Here is a 26,296-nt window from a genome sequence, read left to right as displayed (position 1 = left end):
TCTTGAGTACTGCCTCCTTTATTTTTATTGAAAATAGGGAAAGAAAAAGGTTGTAAAAGAAGGTACACTATTCTTAATAATTACTCTCTTTTTCATTTTTTATGTGATATTATTTGGCTTATTATACTATTTAATAAAGAAAATAATTTTTTTTAAACTCCTAATTTGTATCAATATGTATAATATATAATTTTATTAACTATAATTATTTAAATATTTGTGCTCTTTAACCACTTGACTGTAAAACTTCGAACTAAGACTATAATGGAAAAAAATATTTAAATTAATTCTGATTTTAAAAAGAATTTTTTTTTTTTTTTAAAAAAAAACAAACTGAAAAGGAGACACGAAAACTATAAGAGAAAGAGTGATAAAAGTTACTAGTAATGGAAAAACTAATAAACCATCAAAGTAGAAATGAAGGTATAACTATGTACTACTTAATTCCTTTGAGCTCAGTCGCTCACCATAATTAGGTATTAAAAAATATGTCTGGTATAAACACTTGATGAGAATAATTTTTTTTATTGTGCATTTCGTAATTACCTTGTTTATTAAACCTCATATGTTCATGGTGTTTTAATAACTGATCTTTATGAGTTTCAGGAAAAAATCATTTTATACTAGGTTTAAACAAATAATAGGAAAATGGTCTGAAAATATTCTAATTTTGGCCGAAATTGCTGGTACGATATCAAACTTTATGAATGACCTTTTGCCTCTTGCACTATTTAATAGTGTATTTTAAAGGTATATATGTGTCCACATGGACACGTTACTATTTATAATGATGCAATATTTATGATGTCCGTGTGGACACATATATACTTTTATAATACACTATTAAATAGTGCATGGGGGTAAAAGGTTATTTCCAAAGTTCGGTATTGTTATAGCAATTTCGATCAAAGTTCGGATATATTTCAACATTTTTCCCTAAATAACGCAAAGAAACTTATCATGATTATAAACCCTGGTCGTAACAAAGAAACTTGAAGTATTTTCTTTATCTCGATTTATATGATTTTTTTAAATCAACGTCAGAAAGAACGACATATTTTTGTATTTTATTTTTAATTAAATGATTTATACTCACCCATTTATTTTAATCCATAAATTTCAAAAGTCTTTTTTCAAAAAAATTTTAATGTCAAGTTGAATAACATCACATAAATTAAAATGAAAAGAATACCGATTTAGAATTGACCAAAAACTAACGCACTAATGTAGCAAAATTGACCGATGTGATTCCACTAATTTCAAAAGCAAAATAGTCCCTTCTCTTCGATTTTTGTTTGATAATTCTCTTTTTTTTTTTAACCTTTAAATAAAGTTATTTATAGTGTTTTGTAAAGCAACTCCATTGATTTTTTGGGTTGGTGGTCTACTTGGACCATACACATACACAAAATCATAACTATTTCAATAATTGCACTATTTATTTTCCTTCAGTTTTTTGAGAAAATTATTTGATGTGCTTTTATACTAATTTTTTTGTTTTAATTTGTTTATTGTATTTTTTTAAATTTGTATAGAAAAGAAGGATCTCTTTCATTTTGATAATTTTTTAATTCTAAACTGTTCACATGACATGTTTAAGACTACAAGATTAAATAGTATTTTGATACATTCAATATATTTTTAGTTTAAGATAACAAAATTCAAAAGTCTTTATACCTTTTTAAACTTCGTATCAAGTCAAAATCAAACAAACAACTTAAAATGAGGAGAGTATATACTTCCTACATCTTCATTTATGTGACTTAATGAGATGATTTATATATTACTATATTATAGAAAAGTCTAGGAATGACTACCAATGTTCCAATAAGATCACTACTAATGTCCAATATATTTATAAAATATATAAGTGGGCCTCACCACCTTCCACTTAAATACTACATATTATATATTATTAATTACTATACTATAAATCACTACTAATATCCAATATATTTATCAAACTATATAAGTGGGCCCCATCATCTTCCACTTAAATACTACATATTATATATTAATTACTATACTATAAATGACTTAAATACTCCATATTATCTATTACAATAATTAACAATTATTTGACACTTTAAATTCTATCAATGCCATATAAATAAGGATAAAAAACCTAACATATAATATTTAAATATATTTAAAAATAATATAAGTAATACTACACATTACAATAATTAACAACTTAATTATTTAAAACTTATATAAAAAATTTAATTGACTCTCTAAATTCTATTGATACCACATAAAATGGTTTATATAATAAACATATATTGTTTGAAATTGACGAAAAAGAAACAATAAATTACAATAATTAATAAAAAAATAGTCCACTCCAAAAAATCTATCAATTAACAACATATATTGTTTGAAATTGACGAAAAAAAGAAACTATAAATTACAATAATTAACAAAATAAATCTCTTGACTCCAACAAATCTATCAATTAATGCCACATAAATTGGGACATGGCAAATAACATTTATTATTAAAAAATTAGGTTCAAAATGTACTATAAAATACAATAATTAACAACTTAATATATTAAAGAGACATATAAAAAAGGGTTAATATTTGAAATTCTGCTTCTGCCACATAAATTAGAACAAAGAGAGTGATAAATATTATTTTCAAAATTATGTTAAAAAAAAGTACTACAAATCACAATAGCTAAAAATTTAAAATATTTTTAAAATCATATAAAAATTTCAATAACTTCTCAAATTCCATAATATGACATAAATTTTAAAAAAAGTGTTATAAATCATAATAAATAGTACAATATTTAAACTACTTTAAAAGCATTATAAATTGTAATAAATAATACAACAATTTAAATTACTTAAAATTTAACGACTTAATTTATTTTTTTAAATGTATTAAAATTTTGGTTAATTGTCAAAACTTTACATGTGCCACATAAATTGGGACATGGACAGTCACACATATTTTTTTAAAAAAATTACATTAAAAGTATTCTATCAATTAACAACATATATTGTTTGAAATTGACGAAAAAAAAACTATAAATTACAATAATTAACAAATTAAATCTCTCGACTCCAACAAATCTATCAATTAATGCCACATAAATTGGGACATGGCAAATAACATATATTATTAAAAAATTAGGTTCAAAATGTACTATAAAATACAATAATTAACAAATTAAATCTCTCGACTCCAACAAATCTATCAATTAATGCCACATAAATTGGGACATGGCAAATAACATATATTATTAAAAAATTAGGTTCAAAATGTACTATAAAATACAATAATTAACAACTTAATATATTAAAGAGACATATAAAAAACGGTTAATATTTGAAATTCTTCATGTGCCACATAAATTAGAACAAACAGAGTAATAAATATTATTTTCAAAACTATGTAAAAAAAAAAGTACTACAAATCACAATAGCTAACAATTTAAAATATTTTAAAAATCATATAAAAATTTCAATAACTTCTAAAATTCCATAATATAACACTTAAATACTACATATTATATATTAATTACTATACTTTGACACTTTAAATTGTATCAATGCCATATAAATTAGGATAAAAAATAGAATTCGTATTTATGGAATTCGTATCAAATTAGGAGGAGAACAAGCAAAAATTTATTTTGTGATTTGAAAAGAGAGAAAATTAGATATTATTTCTTTCAACCTCATTATTCTTCTAATTTCTTTCTTCTTTTATTTTGTCTTGATTTTTTGTATCTTTAATTAAAGTTTTTTTTCTTATTTATCTTTAATTAAAGTTTATATATATTTTCTTAAAAAAGAATTTAAAAAGATGATCATATTTAGTTCCTTTCCTCATCAATGCTATTAATCTCATAATTAGTGTTATTTATATTATTTTCTTAATTACTTTTTTTTCTTTCATTTAATTATTTATTTGAAGAAATTAGTTATTATAACTTTATAAGAATTACACATGTATTTTTACATAATTGATTTGTTATTTTTAAAATTTTTGGATCATTCTTCATCTTAAAGTTTCTATCTATATGTAATAATAAAGCTAAAATAGAAAATGTGGGGTGACGCCTTCTTAGCAATAGATACTTATTTATTCTGATCAATGTTTCTGACATTTTTTGTTATTTTTTCCTTAAAATAATTGTTGCCTCGATTTTTAGTTTTACTTTTATTTTTTTAGCATTTTTTAATTTTAAAAGACTGAAAAATTTATATTGAAAATTTACAAAATATAAAAAATGACTTATTTAACTCCTATCATCATCAATATTATTATTAATTTGTTTTACTTCTTTTCTTAATCTTCATTTCATCATTAATGTAATTTATATCATTTTCTTAGATATATATATATATTTGTGACATTTCTTAGAAGTTAGGATTACTATTTATTTAATTTTTAAAATTTTTGAATTCTTTTGTCATACTAAATACAACATGTTTTATTATAATTACATTTAATATATTAATCAATATGTTGTACGAATGAAAAGAAAATTATCATTTCACAAAAACAAAGGTTAAAATAGAATTTATTATGATTAAGGACAGATAAAATTATTATTCCAATATCCATAACCATATATAATACATTAAAAATTAATTGAAAAGCTGTAAATGGAAAAGGAATCACCATTTAAGGAATCATTATTTTTAATTTTTTGGATCATTTCTTCTTGTAAAAGTTTCTATCCATACGTAACAATAAAGTTAAAATAGAAAATGTAGTGACACCATTCTTACTAATAGATAGTTATTTATTTTTATTAATTTTTTTTGACAATTTTGGTTATATTTTTCTTTAAAATAATTATTGCCTCGATTTTTTTTTAACATTTATTTTTAATATTTTAAAAGATTGGAAATTTTATGTTAAAAATTTTAATAATAGAAAAAATGATTTATTTAACTTTTATCATCATCAATACTACTAATTTTTTTGACGTTTTTTCTTAATCTTCATCTCATCATTAATGTTATTTATATAATTTTGTTTAATCACTTATTTTTTATTTTTTAACTCTTTTATATATATAAAGTTGGATATGTAAATGATGATGTGACATTTCTTAGAAGTTAAGATTACTATTTATCTAATTTCTCCAATTTTTGAGTTCTTTTGTCATACTAAATACAATATGTTTTATTATAATTACATTCAATATAGTAAATAACATGTTCTAGGAATTAAAACAAAATTATCATTTCAGAAAAATAAATGTTAAATTATAATTTTATTATGATTAAGGAAAAATAAAGATATTATTTCAATATCCCATAACCACATTCAATACATTAGAAATTAATTGGATATAACTGTAAATGGAAAATGAATCACGATTTGAGGAAAATAAATGTTTGCAATATCATAATAATTAAGGAGAGAGTAAGATATTATTTTAATATCCTAATTCAGAACTTTTAATCTACTACTCAATTAAAAATAAAATGCATTTAATAACATGAAAAAGTTATTAGTTTAATATTTTTTCTCATTGTACTAATTCAATTCAATCAAACTTAATTTTAAAGATAAAATAACAGCTTCATTTTAATTGTTGTCAATATATTTCAAAAAATTATCGTGAAAAGGCTTTTCTTGCACCTTATTTTAATTTTCATATACTATTATTATTTTTTCTGTCATTTTTCAATGAATTTTTATTTCGATTTAAAATTTAATGTTTATTCTTAAAACTCTGATGGTACAAATTAAGGTGGAGTAGAATATAATAAATGATGATTCTTCTACTAAATAAGAAGATATAACGAAATTGAAAGGGTGAAGGTTTTTTTTTTTTGTAAATGGATAGGAAATTCTATTAAGGTATCATTACGTCATTATTCAATATATTTTTAATATAAATTTCATTTGTTGATGCATTTGTTTAGTACTCCCTCTGTCCCTAATTACTTGTTTACTTTTCCTTTTATAGTTGTCTCTAATTACTTGTCCATTTTGACAAATCAAGAAAGAATATTTTTTTACCTATTATACCCTCAATTAAATGACTAATTACTTTGAAAATTGCAGAACTTTTCATCTACTTCGTAATTAATAGGGGTAAAATGATAAACTCACTATGTCATTAATTGATTTCTTAATAAATGTGTAAATTTAAAAGTGGACAAGTAATTAGGGACAGAGGGAGTATTATAGTCTTATTTGACATTATGAGATATTTCTTAGACATTTAAGGAGAATGGTAGACCGAAATATATATTATATATTAAAGGATGAACTTCATGCAATGGAAGAATTTGTTATTAGCAAATATATTTTAACTTATTTGATAAAAAATATATTCTTCCTCATTTAATAGATGTAAAATTTGTGAAGCTTTATTTTTTTTCACAATCTTCATATTATTAAGACAAATAATAATATTACGATTAAACAACAAAGTAAATATAAAATTAATCAAAAATATTTAATTTAAATGATCGCGCGAAGTGCGGCCAAGTTCTCTAATTTAAAACAAAAAAGTAAAATTTAAATGGGTCTACTATAGAATTCCTAGAAATCCAACTTGAAAAATTATGTTAAAAATGGAAAATAAAAAGTGAAATAAATTTAATTGAGAGTTATCCTTCGTCTGTCCCATTTTATGTGAGACTTTTTATTTTTCGAGAATCAAATAGTTTAAGTTTAACCATAAATTTGCGTATGATATCTTCATTTTTTTTTTAAAATTTGGAGAAATTAGATAAATAGTAATCTTAGCTTCTAAGAAATGTGACATCATCATTTACATATCCAACTTTTATATATATAAAAGAGTTAAAAAAGAAAAAATAAGTGATTTAAGAAAATTATATAAGTAACATTAATGATGAGATGAAGATTAAGAAAAAACGTCAAATAAATTAATAGTATTGATGATGATAAAAGTTAAATAAATCATTTTTTCTATTGTTTAAATTTTTAACATAAAATTTCCACTTTTTTAAAATTAAAAATAAATGTTAAAAATAAAAATAAAAATGGAGGCAATAATTATTTTATTAAAGAAAAATATGTGTAGAAAAAGTAGAAGTAGATGAAGTTACTTTAGTTCATCTTTTTGGTGGGCCTCAATGTACAATTTCTATAGCTTTTAGTCCAACTCTTAAGTGCAATGTTGGTCCTCCAAACTCCCATTTCTAAATAAGAGTAAAATATTGATAAATTGATGATTGATTTTTTGTAGTTTCACATGTATTAACAATGCAAGAACCAAAATTAAAGAAAAACACACAACTTAATGTTAATCTAAACCATTTGTAGTTGAAGAACCAAAACGTATTTTAAATATTTAAATCATAGAATAATAAATTAATACTATGAATAGAAAATGTGATATGACACCTCTCTTTGGTCAAAACTACAACAATCTTCTTCTTTTTTTCTTCTTCCTTTTTTTCGGATTTTTCTTTATTTTTTCATCATTTATGTGTTATAAATAATATTAAAAACTTTACAAATCCGCTTCTTTAACTCTATTAATTATATTAACTACACAATGTTAAGAAACTAAAATGTCATATTTTTAATGTAAGCTTTAATAATCTTTATTTTCATTACACTAACAACTTTTTGTTATTCTAATTTCTAAAATAATTAATAGTCATAGTCATATAAATAGAGATATTGTCAGAGTTATAGAATTCATCACTTTAATTAAAAAAATTTTATATTTCGAGAGATATTGCAAGAATTTATAGAAATCGTCACATTTTTTTTTAATTATATTTTTTATGCTTATTATATGCATATTTTAGTTTGACTCGAAAAATAAGATGCAACCAATTGAATTATAATCAACTTATGAGTGTGGATGTGGACAAAAACTCCAAAGATTAATTATGCATCGAAGGAATAATATATATATTGGACCCTAAACTTAGCTTCAAATTTTAACTTTGGCCTCCAACTTTCATGGTGCACAAATAGACACTTTAATTATCCAACTTTTAAATAAATAAACACGCGATTTTTGCAGCCAAATAGCGTGAAATGCAAACGCTCCAACGTGTATTAGTGAATCACTCAATGGCTGTCAACTAATTAAATATTTTACACGCCGATTTTAGAAGTAAAAAACATCAAAATTAATTTTAATTTATATACAAGAATCAAAATTAATTCCTCTTAATGGTTTTTAGAGCGTGGAGCTCATTGTTTGACGGAGCTTAGAGGTTTGTTGATGGCTGGCTTCTTGGTTTAGGTGTTTGTGGTTGTTGGGCCTGTTTTCATGGAGTTTTGGGGGTCATTTGGTTGCTGTTTTGTGTCTGGTTCGAGTTGCTGGTTGCAACAGTGTTATTTTGTGATGATTCTCGCCGGCGATGGTGGATCAGATGGGTTTGGGGTCGGGTATTTGGTGGGTTTAGTGAGCTCGAAGCTCATTCGCTTCATGGGTTGTGCTCCAGTGTGGAGGAAGAAGGAGAACGGCTGGGTTGGAGGTGTTTGGAGTTGGGAGCTGCTGGTTGTTTGAGGTTGAAGCCGGCTCGTTGGTGGTGGCGTGAGCTAAGGGAAGAAGAAGAAAATGAATAGAGCTTTTGGGTGGTTTCAAGTGGTATTTGCTGGCCAGAAAAAATGAGGAGTAATGGATGTGTTTGTTCACTTGTTTGGGGGTCATTTGGTGATGGCGTTTTGCCTGAACAAGAAGAAAATGAATGGGGATTTTGGGTTGCCGGAGATTGGCTGAAATTCGGGGTGATAGAGTTGTCATTTCAACATTTTTTTTACTGTTGTGGGCCTCGAAAATTACTCCTAACTCGCGCAGAATACGTGCACATCACACGTTTTGCCAGGTAGGACTCACATGCTTATTTATTAAAAGGTTGGATAGTTAAAGTGCCTATTTGTGCACTATGAAAGTTGAAGGTCAAAGTTAAAATTTGAAGCCAAGTTTAGGGTCCAATATATGTATTATGACTGCATTGAATTTGTATTTTATTCTTCTTTTTTGACAATTTAAGGTCTAACAATTATATTGCAAATACATCTTCATCTATACAATACTTAATAAAATTATTCGTGACTTATCATCTTTTACAACCGCGCGAACCGCGGACAAGTTTCACTAGTTTATAAAATAATACTTAAAACCTATCGGTCATTAAAACTAAAATACTATATTAACTTACATACAAGATTACGCAATAACAAATGTTTTATTTAAAAATATTATTAGACTGGTTTAGAGTCGCCACTTAATTTTTATAGGGAAATTAAGAAAACTGATTTTTTCAAAAGATTAAAAATAGAAAATCTAATGAAGAATAATTAAGGGGTTCGAGGTTCATATTAGCATTTCGGGAAGGGTTTGAAAGCACCCGAAATGCCCGCTAACATGCGGTTATCCGACAATTAACTATTTGGCTAAATTCGTTTGACTTAATTTGAATTGAACAATTTTATAGTTAGAACCATTTTAAGGGAGAAAAAGAAAAATATTGAAATATTATCTAAGCGAAATATTTTGTAAACTTATTTATTTATTTATTAAGTCATGTAAAAGATGAGTAATTTAGTTAAGTAGTTAGTTCAAAATGAGTGCCTTTCGGGGATTTGAATTTTTAAAAATCTCTAGATTAAGTAGCAGATATTGATAAGTAAATAAACACAATAAAAGCAAAGGGGGAAAGAGACTTGGGCCCAAATCTGGTTTTCCTGTCCGCCTGGGCCAGTATTTGGGCCCATTTTCGTTTTGGGCCTTTGGCCCATTTGAGTCATCTGCACCTGTCCTAAACTAACATAAAAGAAATATATTTTTTTATCTTTGAGCCTTGGACCCAATTCTTTCACCTGTCTTAAACTTCTAACAGAGATAATAATAATGACTAAATGGGCTTAGGCCCAATAAATAACAAAATACAATTTTTTTCGAAATAAAGAGTGGGCCTTTGGCCCAATTTTGACTCTCTAATCTGTTGCAATGTTCTTTCAATTCTAGGACCTGTTCGTCGAGTTTTATAGCTGGCCGACTCGGATAAAAATAGAATTGGGCCTCCATGGCCCCAAGGAAAATGCAAGAGTAGAGTCCGTGAGGACTCAGACAGATTTCACATGATAAACAAAATGGCAAAAGATTAGCATACAATCCGACCAAAATGAAACAAAATGGTAGAGTAAAGAGATACAATTTAATAGATAATCTTGAATAAAGACACTTCATGAAGGAGCACATCAGAAGTCAATATATTTGAGAAATAACAAGAGAATACTATGATCATTTAGACAATATATTACTTGATTACTTATTAAATCAGGATATTATTAATTTATTTTTCCCATTTTACTCCTACAATTAATATGGCCTTTAAAAGTTTAAATAAAATTTGATAATCCAAAATTTCTTTTTTCAAGAGGCTAATTAATATGAATAAAAGATAAAATAATAAAATTTATTAATCTATTAATTTTTAATCACTTTATCAAATAAAAATTGTCCATCTAATATGAATAGGAGTGAGTATATGATTTGATCAAATTAAGGGGTCCTAAATTCTAATCACTGACCCCAATAATCTTACTGACTGACAAGTTAAACAAGTGAAAAAACTAAAGGTACAATTATTACATTTTTTGAAGAAGCCAAGTGGCAAACTTTGTCAATACACCTACGGGTGTTCACGGTTTGGATAAAAATTGATTTAAACCGAAAAATCGAATCAAACCGATAAAATAAAACCGATTTTATTTAGGTTTGATTTGGTTTGGTTTTAGATTTTTGAAAACCGGTAGTATTTGGTTTGGTTATGATTTTATTTTAAAAAAACCAAAGAAATAATCAAACCGAACCGATGAATTATATACATATATTTTATTAATATACATACTTAATATGTTGTTTTTATAAACAACTTTAAAGAACTTATATATTTTTTCATTAAAATTTCTTTATAATTTACTTATTGAAAGCAAAAATGTCCAAGATGAAAACATTTATTTTATTGATTTCAAGTATATGAGTGTCTATGACAATTCTTTGTGGGACTGAAAATGTTATTGTCTCTTCCTCTATGCCAATATAGTGAATTTTAAAGCTTATTGATAGTAAATTTAGTGATCAAAAGTTCAATAATTTAAGTCATTCTAACTATTTTTCGTTTTGAATGGATTGTTGTCACTTTTTCACATTTTGAATGAATTGTTTATTTTATTTTTGTGTATGGTTAATCACCGAACCAAACCAAACGAAAATTGATAACCACCAAACCGATAAATGTATATTATATTTGGTTTGGTTTGGTTTTGATAATTTTAAAACCGATTAAGTTGGTTTGATTTTGATTTTGACCAATAACCGATCCAAACCGACCCGTGAACACCCCTAATTATACACCATTGGTTATTTTCAAGTTCAATAATTTCATAAATGTTATTTTATGTCCTTTTCAGAAAATTGAAAAGTCTTTGGTACTACTATTATTTTACATAATCCAGGAACTTCCATAACGTTGGCGTGATTCGATTTAAGCAACGGATCCTGACGTGATACATCCTCGTACTATTACTAGTAATACGTTTCGTTTATTCATTCAAAGTTTATACCATTTTTTGTTTTATTACTTGGAATTTTGTGAACATCATTCGAAAAATTATACTAGTAAATTCTTATAGGCTAAGGTATGAAAGTATAGTCTACAAGACATTATGATAAGAGCCTTTATGCGAAATAATCACAATTATTAACATTCAGGTTATTTCATTTTATCCTAAGTTTATTTTTAACATAAAGATAATTAATGCTTAAAAATATATTTGAATTACTAATTTTTTCGTGATTTTATATTTTAATTATATATAAGTTTTTTTCTTCTATATGATCTATCGTTATTTATATATTGAAACACACTTATTTGAGTAGATGGAGATAGTCAAGTAAGAAAAAAGAACAATTTACCTAATCAACTTTGAAATGTATTTTACATAAATTACTTTTACTTATCACTTCAACATATCAAGAAAAGACAAAAAAAATTCATGTTTTATCCATTGCATTAATTACTTAATTTTCAAATTATTTTTCAAAATCTAATAATAAACATTAATTAATAGGAATAGTGTGATAAAATAACAATGTTAATTATTATTTTCTTAATAAATATATCACGTCTAAATATAACAAGTAAAAATGAAGAGAATATAACAATAAAATTCAAATTAATCTTACATAATATAACTTTCTGAAGAAAAAAGTTTGAAATGAACCCCTTGGCTCCATCTAGATACATCGACTGTTTAAGGAAGACTTGGTACACACAATTATTGTACACCTATAGATTTGCACTAATAAATTATTATTTTTCTCTCCTTATTGTTTTTTTTTTAAAAGAAAATTGGAGATTTGGGAAGGAAAAATAGTCAGAAAATTACAAAGTGAAAAATCGGACTCTTATTAATTAAAAAAATAAAAAGTAATAATTAATAATACTCATCAACAAAATGAAAGTTCAGATAGTACTATCTATTTTTTAACACTTTTTTCATGAAGCTGTTGTTCAACAACTTTTTTTTTTTAATTGATATATCTTTTTAAAAGTCAAGTGATCTTTTGAATATTCTGGCATTCCTTTACTCATACAAGAAAGAAGAGAAAAATCAACTAAAGCAAAACCAAATCCCAACTAATAAGCAAACAAACAAACAAAAAGTGTAGGGCATATATGCCTATTTTACAGTACTACTTTATTATTTAATCAGAATTGATTGATGCATTTTGAGATGACTACTTGAATATATTATTAGGGAAATGTTTTTTTGGAAAAAGGTAAGCTAATCCCAAAGACTATTTGAATGTTACATTTCAAACAATTTTTGACATAAACAACATGAAATAACTTCAATATTTATTTTATATTTATATCAAGTTTTTGTACGAATTGCTATTATTTTAAGGTGGTCTTTTAACTTTTTACCCCTCAAATCGGTGGTAAAAAGTTGTCCGGCAATTTTTTTTAAAGAAGTATTATGAATTTCTTAAGAATTAAGACATGCATAATATTTTGAAACTAAATTTATGCATCTATCAGCATAGGTTCAGTAGGAACTACTTATGAATTGTTAAATATAATTTATGCCATTAAGGACATAAAGTTCTCTAGGATTTAAAGCGAAATAATTTGTTATGTCTAACAAAACATAACTTGTATTATTTATAATACAAAATATAAATTTTTGCCTTGTGAATTTCTCTTTTAACTGGTGAAATAAGTACACACGCATAATTTTTTTACCCATTTGAGTAGTCTTGTAAAAATCCCTTCTCTTTTTTCTTTTTAAGCATTAGGTATATGAATTTGATTTGACGATTAATCTAAATTCACATCGATAAATTGACTTTCTATTCTTTTATCCTGTTGAATTAGACATATAGCTGATTTATTAACCTAATGTTATTTATGATGCTAAAAAGCTGAAAACATTGTGGCTAATCAAGTGCAAGTTTGAATTTGATATTAGGTGCCACTAATAATTGCAAGGAGTTATCGATAGATGCCCGTTCATCAAGACTCTAAATCTAGTCTCTTGCCAGGGAATAATTAAGCAAATTGCATGTTTTTGGCATGAGAATATATAGAAGTTTAGCATGCCAACCATTGATCTTATTCAGGGTCTTACCCATTATTTTAGTAAAGATTGAGATTAATTTCGATGAGAGGAATATGCAAGAGATGGGGACTCCAATCGGATAATCATCAAAGTAACATATAGTGATCAGAAAATCATTGGAAGCAAAGTAACATGAATTCTCAACCATGAGAATAGATAAAAATCACATCTATTTCACATTTCACTTTTGTTAAATACAGTGGCTAATATTTGTAAATATAATTATAATTGGGAAACTCACTGCTAACAAAATGTCAAAAAACAACGGTCCAAGGCGACGGACTGCGTCGTTTTTTTGTCAAAATCGACGGAAAAACGATTCAGTCACTTTCGTTGCTTTTACGCTCGCAATGGACTGCGTCGCTCAAAAGTGACGGGCGGTGTCTTTTCCTTTTTATCTTTTCTTAAGCAACGGGCAACATCGTAATTTTTAAATTTTAATTTTTTAAAAAATAATGCGACGGACGGGGTCGCTTTTCTAGAAAAAATCATTAAAAATTTCAAAAAAGCAACGGACAATTCATCGCTTTTCTGCATTTTCTTTTTTATACAAACAGAGAATATGCATACATTTAATTAATAGTCCTTTATTCCACATACAAAATCATGTACACACATAAATCATCAATCTTTTGACAAGAAAGGTAGTAAAAACATCCATAAAAGAATGACAGTAAAAATACACACACAATTGACATTAAAAACGATGGACACCGTTGTTTTCTGAAAATTATTTTTTAAAATAATATCAATGCAGTCCGTCGCTTTTATTAAATATGAATATAAATTATTTATACATAATTTTGGCGTATTTTTTATTTTAAAAAAAGGGACGGGCAAAGAGGCCCTGTTCGTCGCTTTTTCAAAAAGAAAAAAAGCGACGGACGAAGAGGCCCTGTCTGTCGCTTTTATAAAAAAAAGTAGAAAAAATTTTTAAAAATGAAAAAAGTGACGGACAGTGTTGCATTTGCCGTCGCTTTTTTGAAGCAACGCAGTCCGTCGTTTTTTTACCTTTTTTTAGTAGTGACTTACATAAATATATCATATTAAAAATATATTTACTATTTATAGCAAATAACTTTTTTTTTTCCACTTGATCACTTTTAATACATTTATAATACAATTTTAATACATATTACAAAGAACAATTTATATGCACATATAATATAAGTTTTATTGATGGATAATACATTTATCACACATTTTAATACACTTATAATACAATGTGTCAATTTCTTACCAAACAAGCATAATATATTTTAAAAAACAATCATAATACATATATATTGCATACATAATTCACTTTAATACATATTACAGATTTAACATAATATTGCTATGTATTGCTATAAATGGTAATAAATAAAAAATATCGCTAAAATCAGTAATTATTTATTAAAAGGAACTCATCCAAGTAATTTTTCATAGCCGAATTCAAACTAATTCCCATTGACTCAAAATAAATTTCATTTTATACCCTTTTATAGGGTATTTACTTAGTTTCCCTTTTTTTTAAATTTAGGGTAAAAAAATTAAATAAAAAGTGGATATTCACTTAACTCACCCCAAATATATGATTGAGTAGAGTTAATATTTTAAAAGATCACTGAACTATGCAAAATTATCTAGAAAAGTCATTAAACTATTTTTTATATCAATAAAATCTCTCAACTTAACACTTTTATCTTCAAAAATCATTCAACTATATTTATAATTGAAATAAATTTGCCATGACAAATTAAATTGTTTTTCTATAACATGTAATCATGGATGGCATAAATAAACAAAATTATAAAATTAATTTACCCCACAAAATTTATGCATGTATTTCATTTTTACCTTGAAAATTATGTCATTGTGTCTAATATGACACCGACTGCATAATCAGATAATCTCCAATGCAGTGGTCATATGTCGCCTGAATATGCAATACAAGAAATATTTTTTCAATAGTCTAAGCACCAAAAAAAAAAAAAACACCAACGCTATAAAAATTGACTAAACATTTCGAGCTGTAAGCAGAAAAGTTGTTCGATTTATCTTTTCCTGTTCGCATATAAAATAATTATCTCTGGAATGGCAACTGTGGAGTGAGGGGAAGACAGTCACGTTTTTAGACCAAAGTTGAGTAACATATGATCAAAGAGCAAGTTATAAGAGGTATAAATATTGGTCTCTTGTGTGTTGAGGATTTTATTTTAATGATAGAATGATTTTTGAAAATAAAAATGGAGATTTTATTGATATAAAAGAAAGTTCAATGACTTTTCTACATAATTTCTAATAGTTCAGTGATCTTTTAAGCTATTAACCTTGATGGAGCATGAAAGTGAAACCATTAAAAGAGGATATACAACGGCACCAAGAAATCAAAACGAAGGAAGCAATATGGCGAAAAGAGTTTGTGTTGATGGAGAAGACAGAATATCAGAATTGCCTGTGCATATTATTCATCAAATCTTATGCCGCACTGACCTCGGCGTTGAAGAGGCGGCGAGAAGTTGTATCTTGTCCAAGACATGGTACGATTGCTGGACTTCAAGACCTAATTTGATATTCTATCAATTTGATATGACCCTTGAAAACTATGTCAAGTTGGTTGATCAATCTCTGCGATTCCACGTCGAACGAAACTTACATCTTGAACAATTCATCCTTAGTTATCGTGATCCAGAAGTGGATTCTCACATGGATACTTGGATTGAATTGGCGGTTAAACTCAATGTCACAGAGCTGGGAATTCACCGTTTCGGTTTAACATCATATAACTTACCTGATGTTATTTATGATGCTAAAAAGCTGACAACATTGCAGTTAAGCAGGTGCAATTTGGAATTTGACAAAAGATTTTCTTGTCTTGAGTCTCTTTCTTTGAATCATGTCCATATTTCAGATGCCCAATTACAAAGAGTTATCAACAGATGCCCATCTATCAGGACTCTAAGGTTACAGTGTTGTGAGGGTATAAGCAAATGTCATATTTTTGGCTTAGTACATCTCAAGTATTTCGATGCTAGTTATTGCAAACTCCATAGTGTGATAGTCCAAGCTCCATATCTTCAATGCTTTAGATATACAGAACCTACTGAACAGGGTAATCTTCATCCTTGCCAAATTGCTATTTTGGATGGTTACAATACTTTACAAACACTCGAGCTCACTGGTGCCACCATCACAGACCAACAGTTTCGAGATGTATCTTATAAGTTCCCAAATATTTCAGAATTGAATCTAAGATCATGCTATAACCTGAAAAATATAGAGATTCAGAGTGAAAAACTCAAGAAATTCACCTTATTAGAGTTGAAGAGTCTGGAAAAACTCACGATTCAAGCTCCAAATTTATTGGAATTTGATTTTCATGGTAGTAAAATGCCCGTCACATATATGGATACTTCTTCCCTAGAAAGTGCCCGACTGATATTAATAATATTTTGTCGCCAGGTAGTTTACATTCTTTTTATGCTTATGTCATTGATTTATGCATTACTTGTTGAATTTGGTTTAAACTATGGCATTGACTAAATTCTTGCAGACCAAAAGCATCCTTATTTATGAAAATCTAAGAGAAATTGTTATTCCACCAAGTCACAAAGTCGAGATATTCATTGCATCCATGCTGAGTGTTGAATCGATCATTGGAATAATAATGTTCGGAAGTCCCTATATCATATCCATACTTCCATGTACAGATAGCAAAGCACTACAGGTAAAACGTCCCTTGTGCTTGTATAAACTAAGACATTAATTTGAGAAGAAAATTTGTTGTTAAATGTTGATTGCTCGTCTCATAAGCATTATTATTGTATAATATATCTTATGTTTTTGCTTAAATGCAGGCGATGTCTACACTAAAAGGGTGTACACAAAAGCAAAATTGTGGTAAAGAATGTCCATTCAATACCAAGTGGCATCGTAACTTAAAAGAAGTTATCAGTTGTACTGGGACACCTGAGGAGGGAATGGCCGCCTCCATGTGGTATCTCTGGTTGAAATCTACATCTGTAATTGACCAAGTGAATAATTTCATGTTAAAATGGAAATAACAAGCTTAGACCAAAGAGTCTTGGCGAATTCAGCATATATTTTGCGGTCTATCTTTAGTATCAATGGTTATGAATGTGTATATGAATTGGAAAATATAATATTCTGGGCTGCAAAGATATACGTAATTGGAGTTGTATAAGCTTTGTAGACAGATAGACGCCTTCCTTGTATGTAGAAATCAGGAAATTGAACATAACTTGAAAAATGGAAAGTAACACTCTGTTATGACCTCATGCAAATAACCAAAATGAAGCAGATGGATTGTCTGTAAACAACAATAACTCATCTGAAGAGGACAGCTTCCACACTAACATGTCGTTTTCGTTTTCCATTAAAAGATTTTGCATCCATTGAATTAAAATCTTATTAACTCTAGTTTTCATTTATTCTTCAAAGTTCTTTAGAATCAAGATCCTCTCGAGTAGGTTTGGATTCTCATACATAAACTCCCATGGCATTTCTTTCGTTGGGATATTATATCTAGGATTGTTCAATCAATAGGCACATCAAGCAACTTTTTTCAAACAAGAAAGAATATGGCTTGGTTTCAAAAGAGTGACTGAATATTAATAGCTTATAAAAATAGTGGCTATTATTTGACAATAGGTCATGTTAAAAGACTTAATTCCCACTAGGAGCCTTTTAGTCATCAATTCTCACTAGTAAAACCCTTAAACAGGACATACGACGGCACCAGCAAAACGAAGCAATATGGCGAAAATAGTTTATGGACAAGACAGAATATCAGAATTACCTGTGCATATCATTCATCAAATCTTATGCCGCAGTAGTTTCGGCGGCGAGAAGTTGAGTTGTATCTTGTCCAAGAGATGGTACTATTGTTGGTCTTCTAGACCTAATCTCATATTCCATCAATCACAAAACTATAATACCAATTATATATACCTATATCACCCTCGAAAAGTTTGTCAAGTTGGTTGATCAATCCCTCCGATCCCATATCGAACAAAACTTACATCTTCAAGAGCTCATCCTTGAATATTGTGATCCAAAAGTGAATTCCCACCTGGATACTTGGATTGAATTGGCGGTTAAACTTAACGTCACAGTACTGGACATTTGCCCTCCCTTCTTAAGTTCATATAGTTTACCTGATGTTATTTATGATGCTAAAAAGCTGACAACATAAGTTTTGATTGTCTTGAGACTCTTCATTTGCATCTTGCTGTCCATATTTCAGATGCTCAATTGCAAAGACTTATGGATAGATCCCCGTCCATCAGGAATCTATCCCTAGTCGATTGCCGAGGAATAAACAAATTGCAAGTTTCTGGCCCAGTACATCTGGAGATAAGCAATTGTGTCACTGAGCCACTCAACATGAGCAAAGTACACAAATATTTAATTGTGAAGAAGAGGATGTTAAGAATTTTCGTTGTTTTAAAATGAAAGGAAATCCCTCTATTTATAGACAACAAAGGATAGTGTGAACAAATATTTATTGTGCCTTATCGGAAAGGTTACAACTATTCGGAAAAGTTGCAACCTTTCGGAAAGGTTATAACCTTTCATAAAAGTCACAATTTTTTATAAAAGTCGCAACTCTTCATTAAAATCGCAACTTTTCATTAAAGTCGCAATTTTTAATGAAAGTCATAACTTTTCATCATAACTCTTCATTAAGGTTGCAACTTTTCATAAAAGTCGCAACTTCTCATGAATGTCATTACTTTTCATAAAAAAAAAGGCTAATTTTTTAAATAAATTAATTAAAAGAAAGTTTTGGTTTGTGGTGACGCCACGTAGTTTGGTTTGTGGTGACGCCACGTAGGCGGGCCTAAGTTATATAAAATGATATATGATTCAAAAAAATATAAAAATATACTTTTTTTAAAAAAGGATTGGCCCGGAAAAGCCCGTAGCCCACATACTTATGGGTTGGACTGACCATTTTCTGGCCCACACCAAAAATGGGTTAGCCCGATCTGACCGTCAAATTTCAAAGTATATATGGGTAGCCCGGACGGGGGGCTAGCCTATATTGACAACTCTATATATGGGTGTTTAGTGTAGTTAACCTTTGTTTTATTACTGTTAATGTACTTGGAAAATTATTGAGATGTTCTTTTTTAAATTTGAAACATGTGTGATAAAGACGTATTATTTTTGTTCTTGTTGGTTTCTCATCCGATATTTGGTGAATCCGATTAAATTTGAATTTTTGCTAGAAATTTTCATACTGAGGGATAAAATACTTTCTAAAAAAGATAACTTCGTATCAAAGAGACTCGAACGCAAAATCTCTGATTAAGAATGTATGAGTACTTATCACTCCATCGCAATCCTGGTGTGGTGGGTGATTAAGACATTGTGATTTTTGGCAGACAAAATCTTTAGTTAGCTCTAACTAAGTTATTGCGGGCAAGATATATTATTTTTAAAAGTTACTAATAACTCTTTTTTCCTATGCATTTAATTCCATGATTGATTGATTAACTATACAAGCCAAAAATTTAGGTAATTCATTTGGCTAAGGATGAAAATGATTAAAGTTGGCAGACACTTGTCAACTTATGAACTTACTTTTTCATTTTTCAAACGTTAAACATGCTTCACGCGTCATATCAATTAAAATTAAAATATTATCATAATTATCTTTATGTTTCTAAAAATGAAAATACAAATTTCTTTCATTTGGTTTTTCTTTATTTTGGAAGAATTTTTTTGGATATCTATAAATTGAAGATTTGTTAAATTAATCAAATCATATCAAATTATATGCATTTTTAAGTATGATTTCTTTTTTACTTGATTTATCGCCGTTATAATTTACAATTGTTAGCTTATGCATGACGTTTTGATTTTTCCGATCCTAATAAAATGAATCTTGAACCTAATTTACACTCAAGAAATTAGCTCAAAAATAAAAGGATTGTTCAAGTTATATAATCTCGTTTCGATTCGACTATCTAAGGGCATTTTTCTTAAATAGAGGCAACTATTGAAATTGTGAGATAATGTTGGATGTTATGAGCTAATTATGTTTGGCACATCTAATACTAGTTCAAACAGTTGTTATATTTTTTAATTTATGCATGGAGTCACGACCTGCCAAAGAAGAAACACAACTTGAACTGATTTTCTTTATAATGAACAATAAATTAAAGATATTAATTCATAGAGGTACACTAATTGTGTAAAAAAATTGCATAATAATATGTTTTTTTGGAAAACTAAATAAATCCCACTAGTTTAGGAGTTAATTATTTAGGTACACTCTAATTTGCAATATTACGTATCTTATTAGATTTTGGTATGTCTAGATATGTATAGGAGTCAAAATTAGGTATAATTTGTTCGATATACATTGTATCCAAGTAAATTTACATGTATCTTGGATACATAATAAATCTCACTCGCCTCTCTCCTATGTTGCTGGCCATTCTCTCATGTATCTGGTATCTCAAATACATGTGAATCACACCAAATACTTACATATATATATATCGAGTGTTTATCTAATGTGATTCATATGAATCTGCGATAAGTACGAATCTCGCTCGTCTCCCTCCCGATCTCGCTCGCCTTCATACCCATCTTGCTTGCATCTCTCCCTATTTTTGTTTATCTGGTAGCAAAAATACATATATTTAAATGTATTTTCCTCAATATATAATAAAAAAACTATTAATTAATAATAATAATAATAATATATATGACAGTGAAACATGTCTAATTATATAATTTTTCCTTTATATAATGCAAAGTGGATTGGCCAATATTTCTATCTTGCATTGACGACCCAATTCTTGGACCCAATTTTCATTTATTTTAGGTCATCTTTCACAACATGTCCATTTGATGCCCTCTAGTCCAACATTTCAATTTTGTTTCAAAAGACATTTACTTAAAGCTTACCTTTTGTTTGATTAAAGCGACTTTTTTAATTAGTGCATTCTTTTTAATTAGCGTTAAAAACTCTTCAGAAAAAAATAGGATCAAGTTGGATGGATTATGGCTTAACTCAATTTTAGTCCAGTTCAATTTATAAGTAACTTTTAGATCAATTTTAATCCAATTTATTTATGACTTAATTTATTTTAATCTGTTTAAATCCAGACCAACATGTTCATTTGACCCTTACCCTAGTTCATCTTTCAATTAGTTAAGTGATTAAGTTTCAAAAGACATTTATTTACTTATTTATTGTTTTTTCACCTAGTGTTTGGCATATCAACATTAGAGAGCTGTCAAAATGGGTTTGACCCATTAAGTCGGCCCAACCCAATCATTGAATTAAGGGGGGTTGGGCCTAATATTTTTGGATCATTTAGGAATGAGGTTTTTTAGTCCAACATCTTTTCCCGCTAGCCTCATAGGCCCAATCCGCAAGCCTTAGAGGCCAGTCCGTGGGTTATGAATATTAAAAATATTTATTATATATATTTTAGTTGTGTTTTATTTGTAAAGATTTTGTCAATAAATATTTAAAAAATATAAAATCAAGTCTAACTCCTTTTCTGTTCTTTTACGTTTTAGGGCCATTAGCCCACTAAAATGAAGTCTAGTTTTGTTTTTATATCTAATTTTTCATCTCCCCTTTGTTGTCTTGTTCATAAAAAAAAGTGATCATGTAGTTTTTTTTGCTCGGATGAATCTTAAGATGTTGTATCTTGGCTATTCTGTATTTTTGTAAGTATTCACTGAAGTGTGTAATTCATAAATGAATATTTATATGTATTGATGTCGTGTTCATCAGACATCAAAGTTCGACACTCTTAGATACTCTTTCTAAGACACCAATGTTGTTCATTTTTTGGTTGAAGGGACAACCTGTCCCAATCCGTGGCCCGCTTAGGGCTGGGTTGAGTTACTATTTTATAGGCCCTTTAATTAAAAGGGTCAGTCCGTCCTAACCCATTTAACTCACTAGCCCGTTAGAATTGAGTTGGGTCAGCCCATTTTGACAGCTCTAGACTCAGTCTGGCTAAAGTTAAATTCGTATAAAAAATCTCATATTAAAAGGTAAAACACTCTCTAACAAAAATGCAAAAAACATTTACTTTAAGCTTACTTTGTGTTTGATTAAGAATCACTCAAGAGAAATGAAGTTTAGATAAGCCTCTAATGAGTAATGATTAAAATCAAAAATTGGATAAACGTCTCACAAAGAGAAAAGATAATATTACTTGGGTCACGAATATAGTATTCCTTTCGTCTCATATTAAATGTGCATCTTAATGAAAATATTTGTCTCATATTACTTGATTACTTATTAAATCAAGATATAATTAATTTATTTTTCTCATTTTACTCCTACAATTAATATGGCTTTTAAAAATTTAAATAAATTTTGATAATTCAAAATTTCTTTTTTCAAGAGACTAATTAATATGAATAAAAGGTAAAATCATAAAATTTATTACTATATTAACATTTTTTTTATCACTGTATGTTTGTATCAAATAAAAAATATCCATCTAATATGAATCTAATATGAATCGAAGTGAGTATATGATTTGATCAAATTAAAGGGTCCTAAAAACTAATCATTGACCCCAATAATCTTACTGATTGACAAGTTAAACAAATGAAAAAACTAAAGGTGCAATTATTACATTTTTTGAAGAAGCCAAGTGGCAAACTTTGTCAATACACCATTGGTTATTTTTCAAGTTCAATAATTTCATAAATGTTATTTTATGTCCTTTTCCAGAAAATTGAAAAGTATGCTACTATTACTAGTAATACGTTTCGTTTACTCATTCAAAGTTTATAACATTTTTTGTCTTTATTACTTGGAATTTTGTGGACATCATTCGAAAAATTATACTAGTAAATTCATATAGGATAAGGTATGAAAGTATAGTCTACAAGACAATATGATGAGAGCCTTTATGCAAAATAATCACAATTATTAACATTCAGGTTATTTCATTCTATCCTAAGGTTATTTTTAGCATAAAAGATAATTAATGATTAAAAAATTATTTGAATTACTATTTTTTTGTGATTTATATATTGGTTTTTTTCTTCTACATGAACTATCACTATTTATGTATTGAAACACACTTATTTGAGTAGATGGAGATAGTCAAGTAAGAAAAAAGAACAACTGATAATTGACCTAATAAACTTTTAAATGTATTTTACATAAATTACTTTTACTTATCACATTTAACATATCAAGAAAAAACAAAAACAAAAAAATTATGTTTTATCCAATGCATTAATTACTTATTTCTCAAATTATTTTTCAAAATATAATAATAAACATCAATTAATAGAAATAGTGTGATAAAATAACCATATTAATTATTATTTTCTTAATAAATATATCACATCTAAATATAACAAATAAAAACGAACAAAATATAACCATAAAATTCAAATTAATCTAATATAATGTAACTTTCGAAAGAAAAAAGTTTGAAATGAACTCCTTGGCTCCATCTAGATACACAGTCGGTTAAAGGAAGACTCGGTATACTCAATTGTTGTACACCTATAGATTTGCACTAATAAATTATTATTTTTCTCTCTTTATTGTTTTGTTTTTTAAAAAAAATGGAGATTTGCACTACTTTATTATTTAAAATCATAATTAATTGATGCATTTTGAGATGACAACTTGAGTATATTATTAGGGAAATGTTTTTTGGAAAAAGGTAAGATAATCCCAAAGACTACTTGAAGATGTTACATAGGGGTGTACATGATCGGGTTGGTTCGGGTTTTTCAAATATCGAACCAAATTATTTGTGTAAATTTTTTAAATTTATCAACCAAACCAAACTAATAAAATTCGGGTTTTTCAACCTCGGGTTGGTTCGGATTTTTCAATTATCAAACCAAGCCATTGTGTTGAATTTTTAAATTTATAAATCAAACCAAACTAATAAATCTCGGGTTTTTTCGGTAAAGTTTGCCTACAAACATATAATTAACTTGTGCTCCAAATATTTCTTTAGTCCAACCAAAATACAATTATCTAAGGTGTTTCTTAAGAAAATAACACAAAATATGAGATGAGTACTGATGACACTAAAGTATTCAATAAAAAATAATAATGAAATCATCATACAAAATAAATATTGCAAAGTCATAATGAAAATGATCATAATTTAAACTAAATCATGCTAAAATATGTTTAATAAGTATTAGTTACTTTACTAAATATTTAAGGAAAATTAAAATTAGATTATGTATTTTAATTGTCTAAACCAATGTAAAACTAAAGAACAAATATTCAATATTATTGTCATTCTTAGTGTTGAATTGATTTTCTTTTTGCATTAGTATTAATTTGATTTTGATTTAAGTTTTATTATAATTATCAACATCTATGAACTATATTAATCTTTATTGGATCATTCCGAATTCTAAGTTTTAAACTTGAAATAATATATTAAAAGATAAAAACTATGAAATAGTATAAGAAATATTTTAAAATTATATCAAAGTAAATATTTTTATGTATAAAATAAAATTTTAAAATTACATATATAATGTCGGGTTGGTTTGGTCTCGGGTTGATTTTTTTTAGTTAAAACCAAACCAACCCAAATATAGTCGGGTTTTTTCCCCAATACCAAACCAAGTCAAGCCAAACCACTAGTCATATTTTTTTTCGATCTGACTCAATTTGCGGTTTGGCTCGATTTTTTATTCGATTTTGTACACCCCTAATGGTACATCTCAAAAAAAAAAATTGACATAAACAATATGAAATAACTTCAATAATTATTTTATATTTATATCAAGTTTTTGTACGAATTGCTATTATTTTAAGGTGGTCTTTTAACTTTTACCCCTCAAATCGGTGGTAAAAAGTTATCCGGCAATTTATTTTTAGAAGTGGATTATGAACTTCTTAAGAGTTAAGACATGCATAATATTTTGAAAATAAATTTATGCATCTATCAGCATAAGTTCAGTAGAAACTACTTATGAATTGTAATATAATTTATGCCTTTAAGGACATAAGTTCCCTAGGATTTAAAGCGAAATAATTTGTTATGTCTAACAAAACATAACTTGTATTATTTATAATACAAAAATATAAATTTTTACCTTGTGAATTTCTCTTTTAACGGGTGAAATAAGTACACACGCATAATTCTTTTTACCCGTTTGAGTAGTCTTGTAAAAATCCCTTCTCTTTTTCCTTTTAAGCATTAGGTATATGAATTTGATTTGACGATTAATCTAAATTCATATCGATAAATTGACTTTCTATTCTTTTATCTTGTTGAATTTGACATATAGCCGATTTATTAACCTAATGTTATTTATGATGCTAAAAAGTTGAAAACATTGTGGCTAATCAAGTGCAAGTTTGGATTTGATGCACCACTCACATAAGATTTTGTTGTCTTGAGCATCTTTGTTTTCATGGAGTCTGTATTTCATATGCTCAATTGCAAGGAGTTATCGATAGATGCCCGTTCATCAAGACTCTAAATCTAGTCTCTTGCCAGGGAATAATTAAGCAAATTGCATGTTTTTGGCCTGAGAATATATAGAAGTTTAGCATGCCAACCATTGATCTTATTCAGGGCCTTACCCATTATTTTAGTAAAGATTGAGATTAATTTCGATGAGAGGAATATGCAAGAGATGGGGAGTCCAATCGGGTAATCATCAAAGTAACATATAGTGATCAGAAAATCATTGGAAGCAA

General features: G+C 27.5%; 2 protein-coding genes across 2 annotated transcripts; both read left to right on the top strand.

Annotated features, from left to right (window-relative positions):
* Positions 1-15,993: 15,993 nt before the first annotated feature.
* LOC125830379 (putative F-box protein At1g49610) lies at positions 15,994-16,565 on the top strand. Its single transcript, XM_049509561.1, has 2 exons — positions 15,994-16,427; positions 16,499-16,565. Exons 1-2 carry the CDS (start codon positions 15,994-15,996, stop codon positions 16,563-16,565), a joined length of 501 nt encoding a protein of 166 aa, XP_049365518.1.
* A 551-nt stretch (positions 16,566-17,116) lies between these two features.
* Positions 17,117-17,651, top strand: LOC125830496 (uncharacterized). Its single transcript, XM_049509692.1, has 2 exons — positions 17,117-17,314; positions 17,445-17,651. The coding sequence occupies exons 1-2, from the start codon at positions 17,117-17,119 to the stop codon at positions 17,649-17,651; spliced, it is 405 nt and encodes a 134-aa protein (XP_049365649.1).
* Positions 17,652-26,296: the final 8,645 nt, after the last annotated feature.

Source organism: Solanum verrucosum, unplaced genomic scaffold (assembly GCF_900185275.1).
Source record: "Solanum verrucosum unplaced genomic scaffold, falcon-dt-bn FXZP01000228.1, whole genome shotgun sequence".
In the NCBI taxonomy this organism is placed as follows: domain Eukaryota; kingdom Viridiplantae; phylum Streptophyta; class Magnoliopsida; order Solanales; family Solanaceae; genus Solanum; species Solanum verrucosum.
This window is presented reverse-complemented; position numbering and strand designations above follow the sequence as displayed.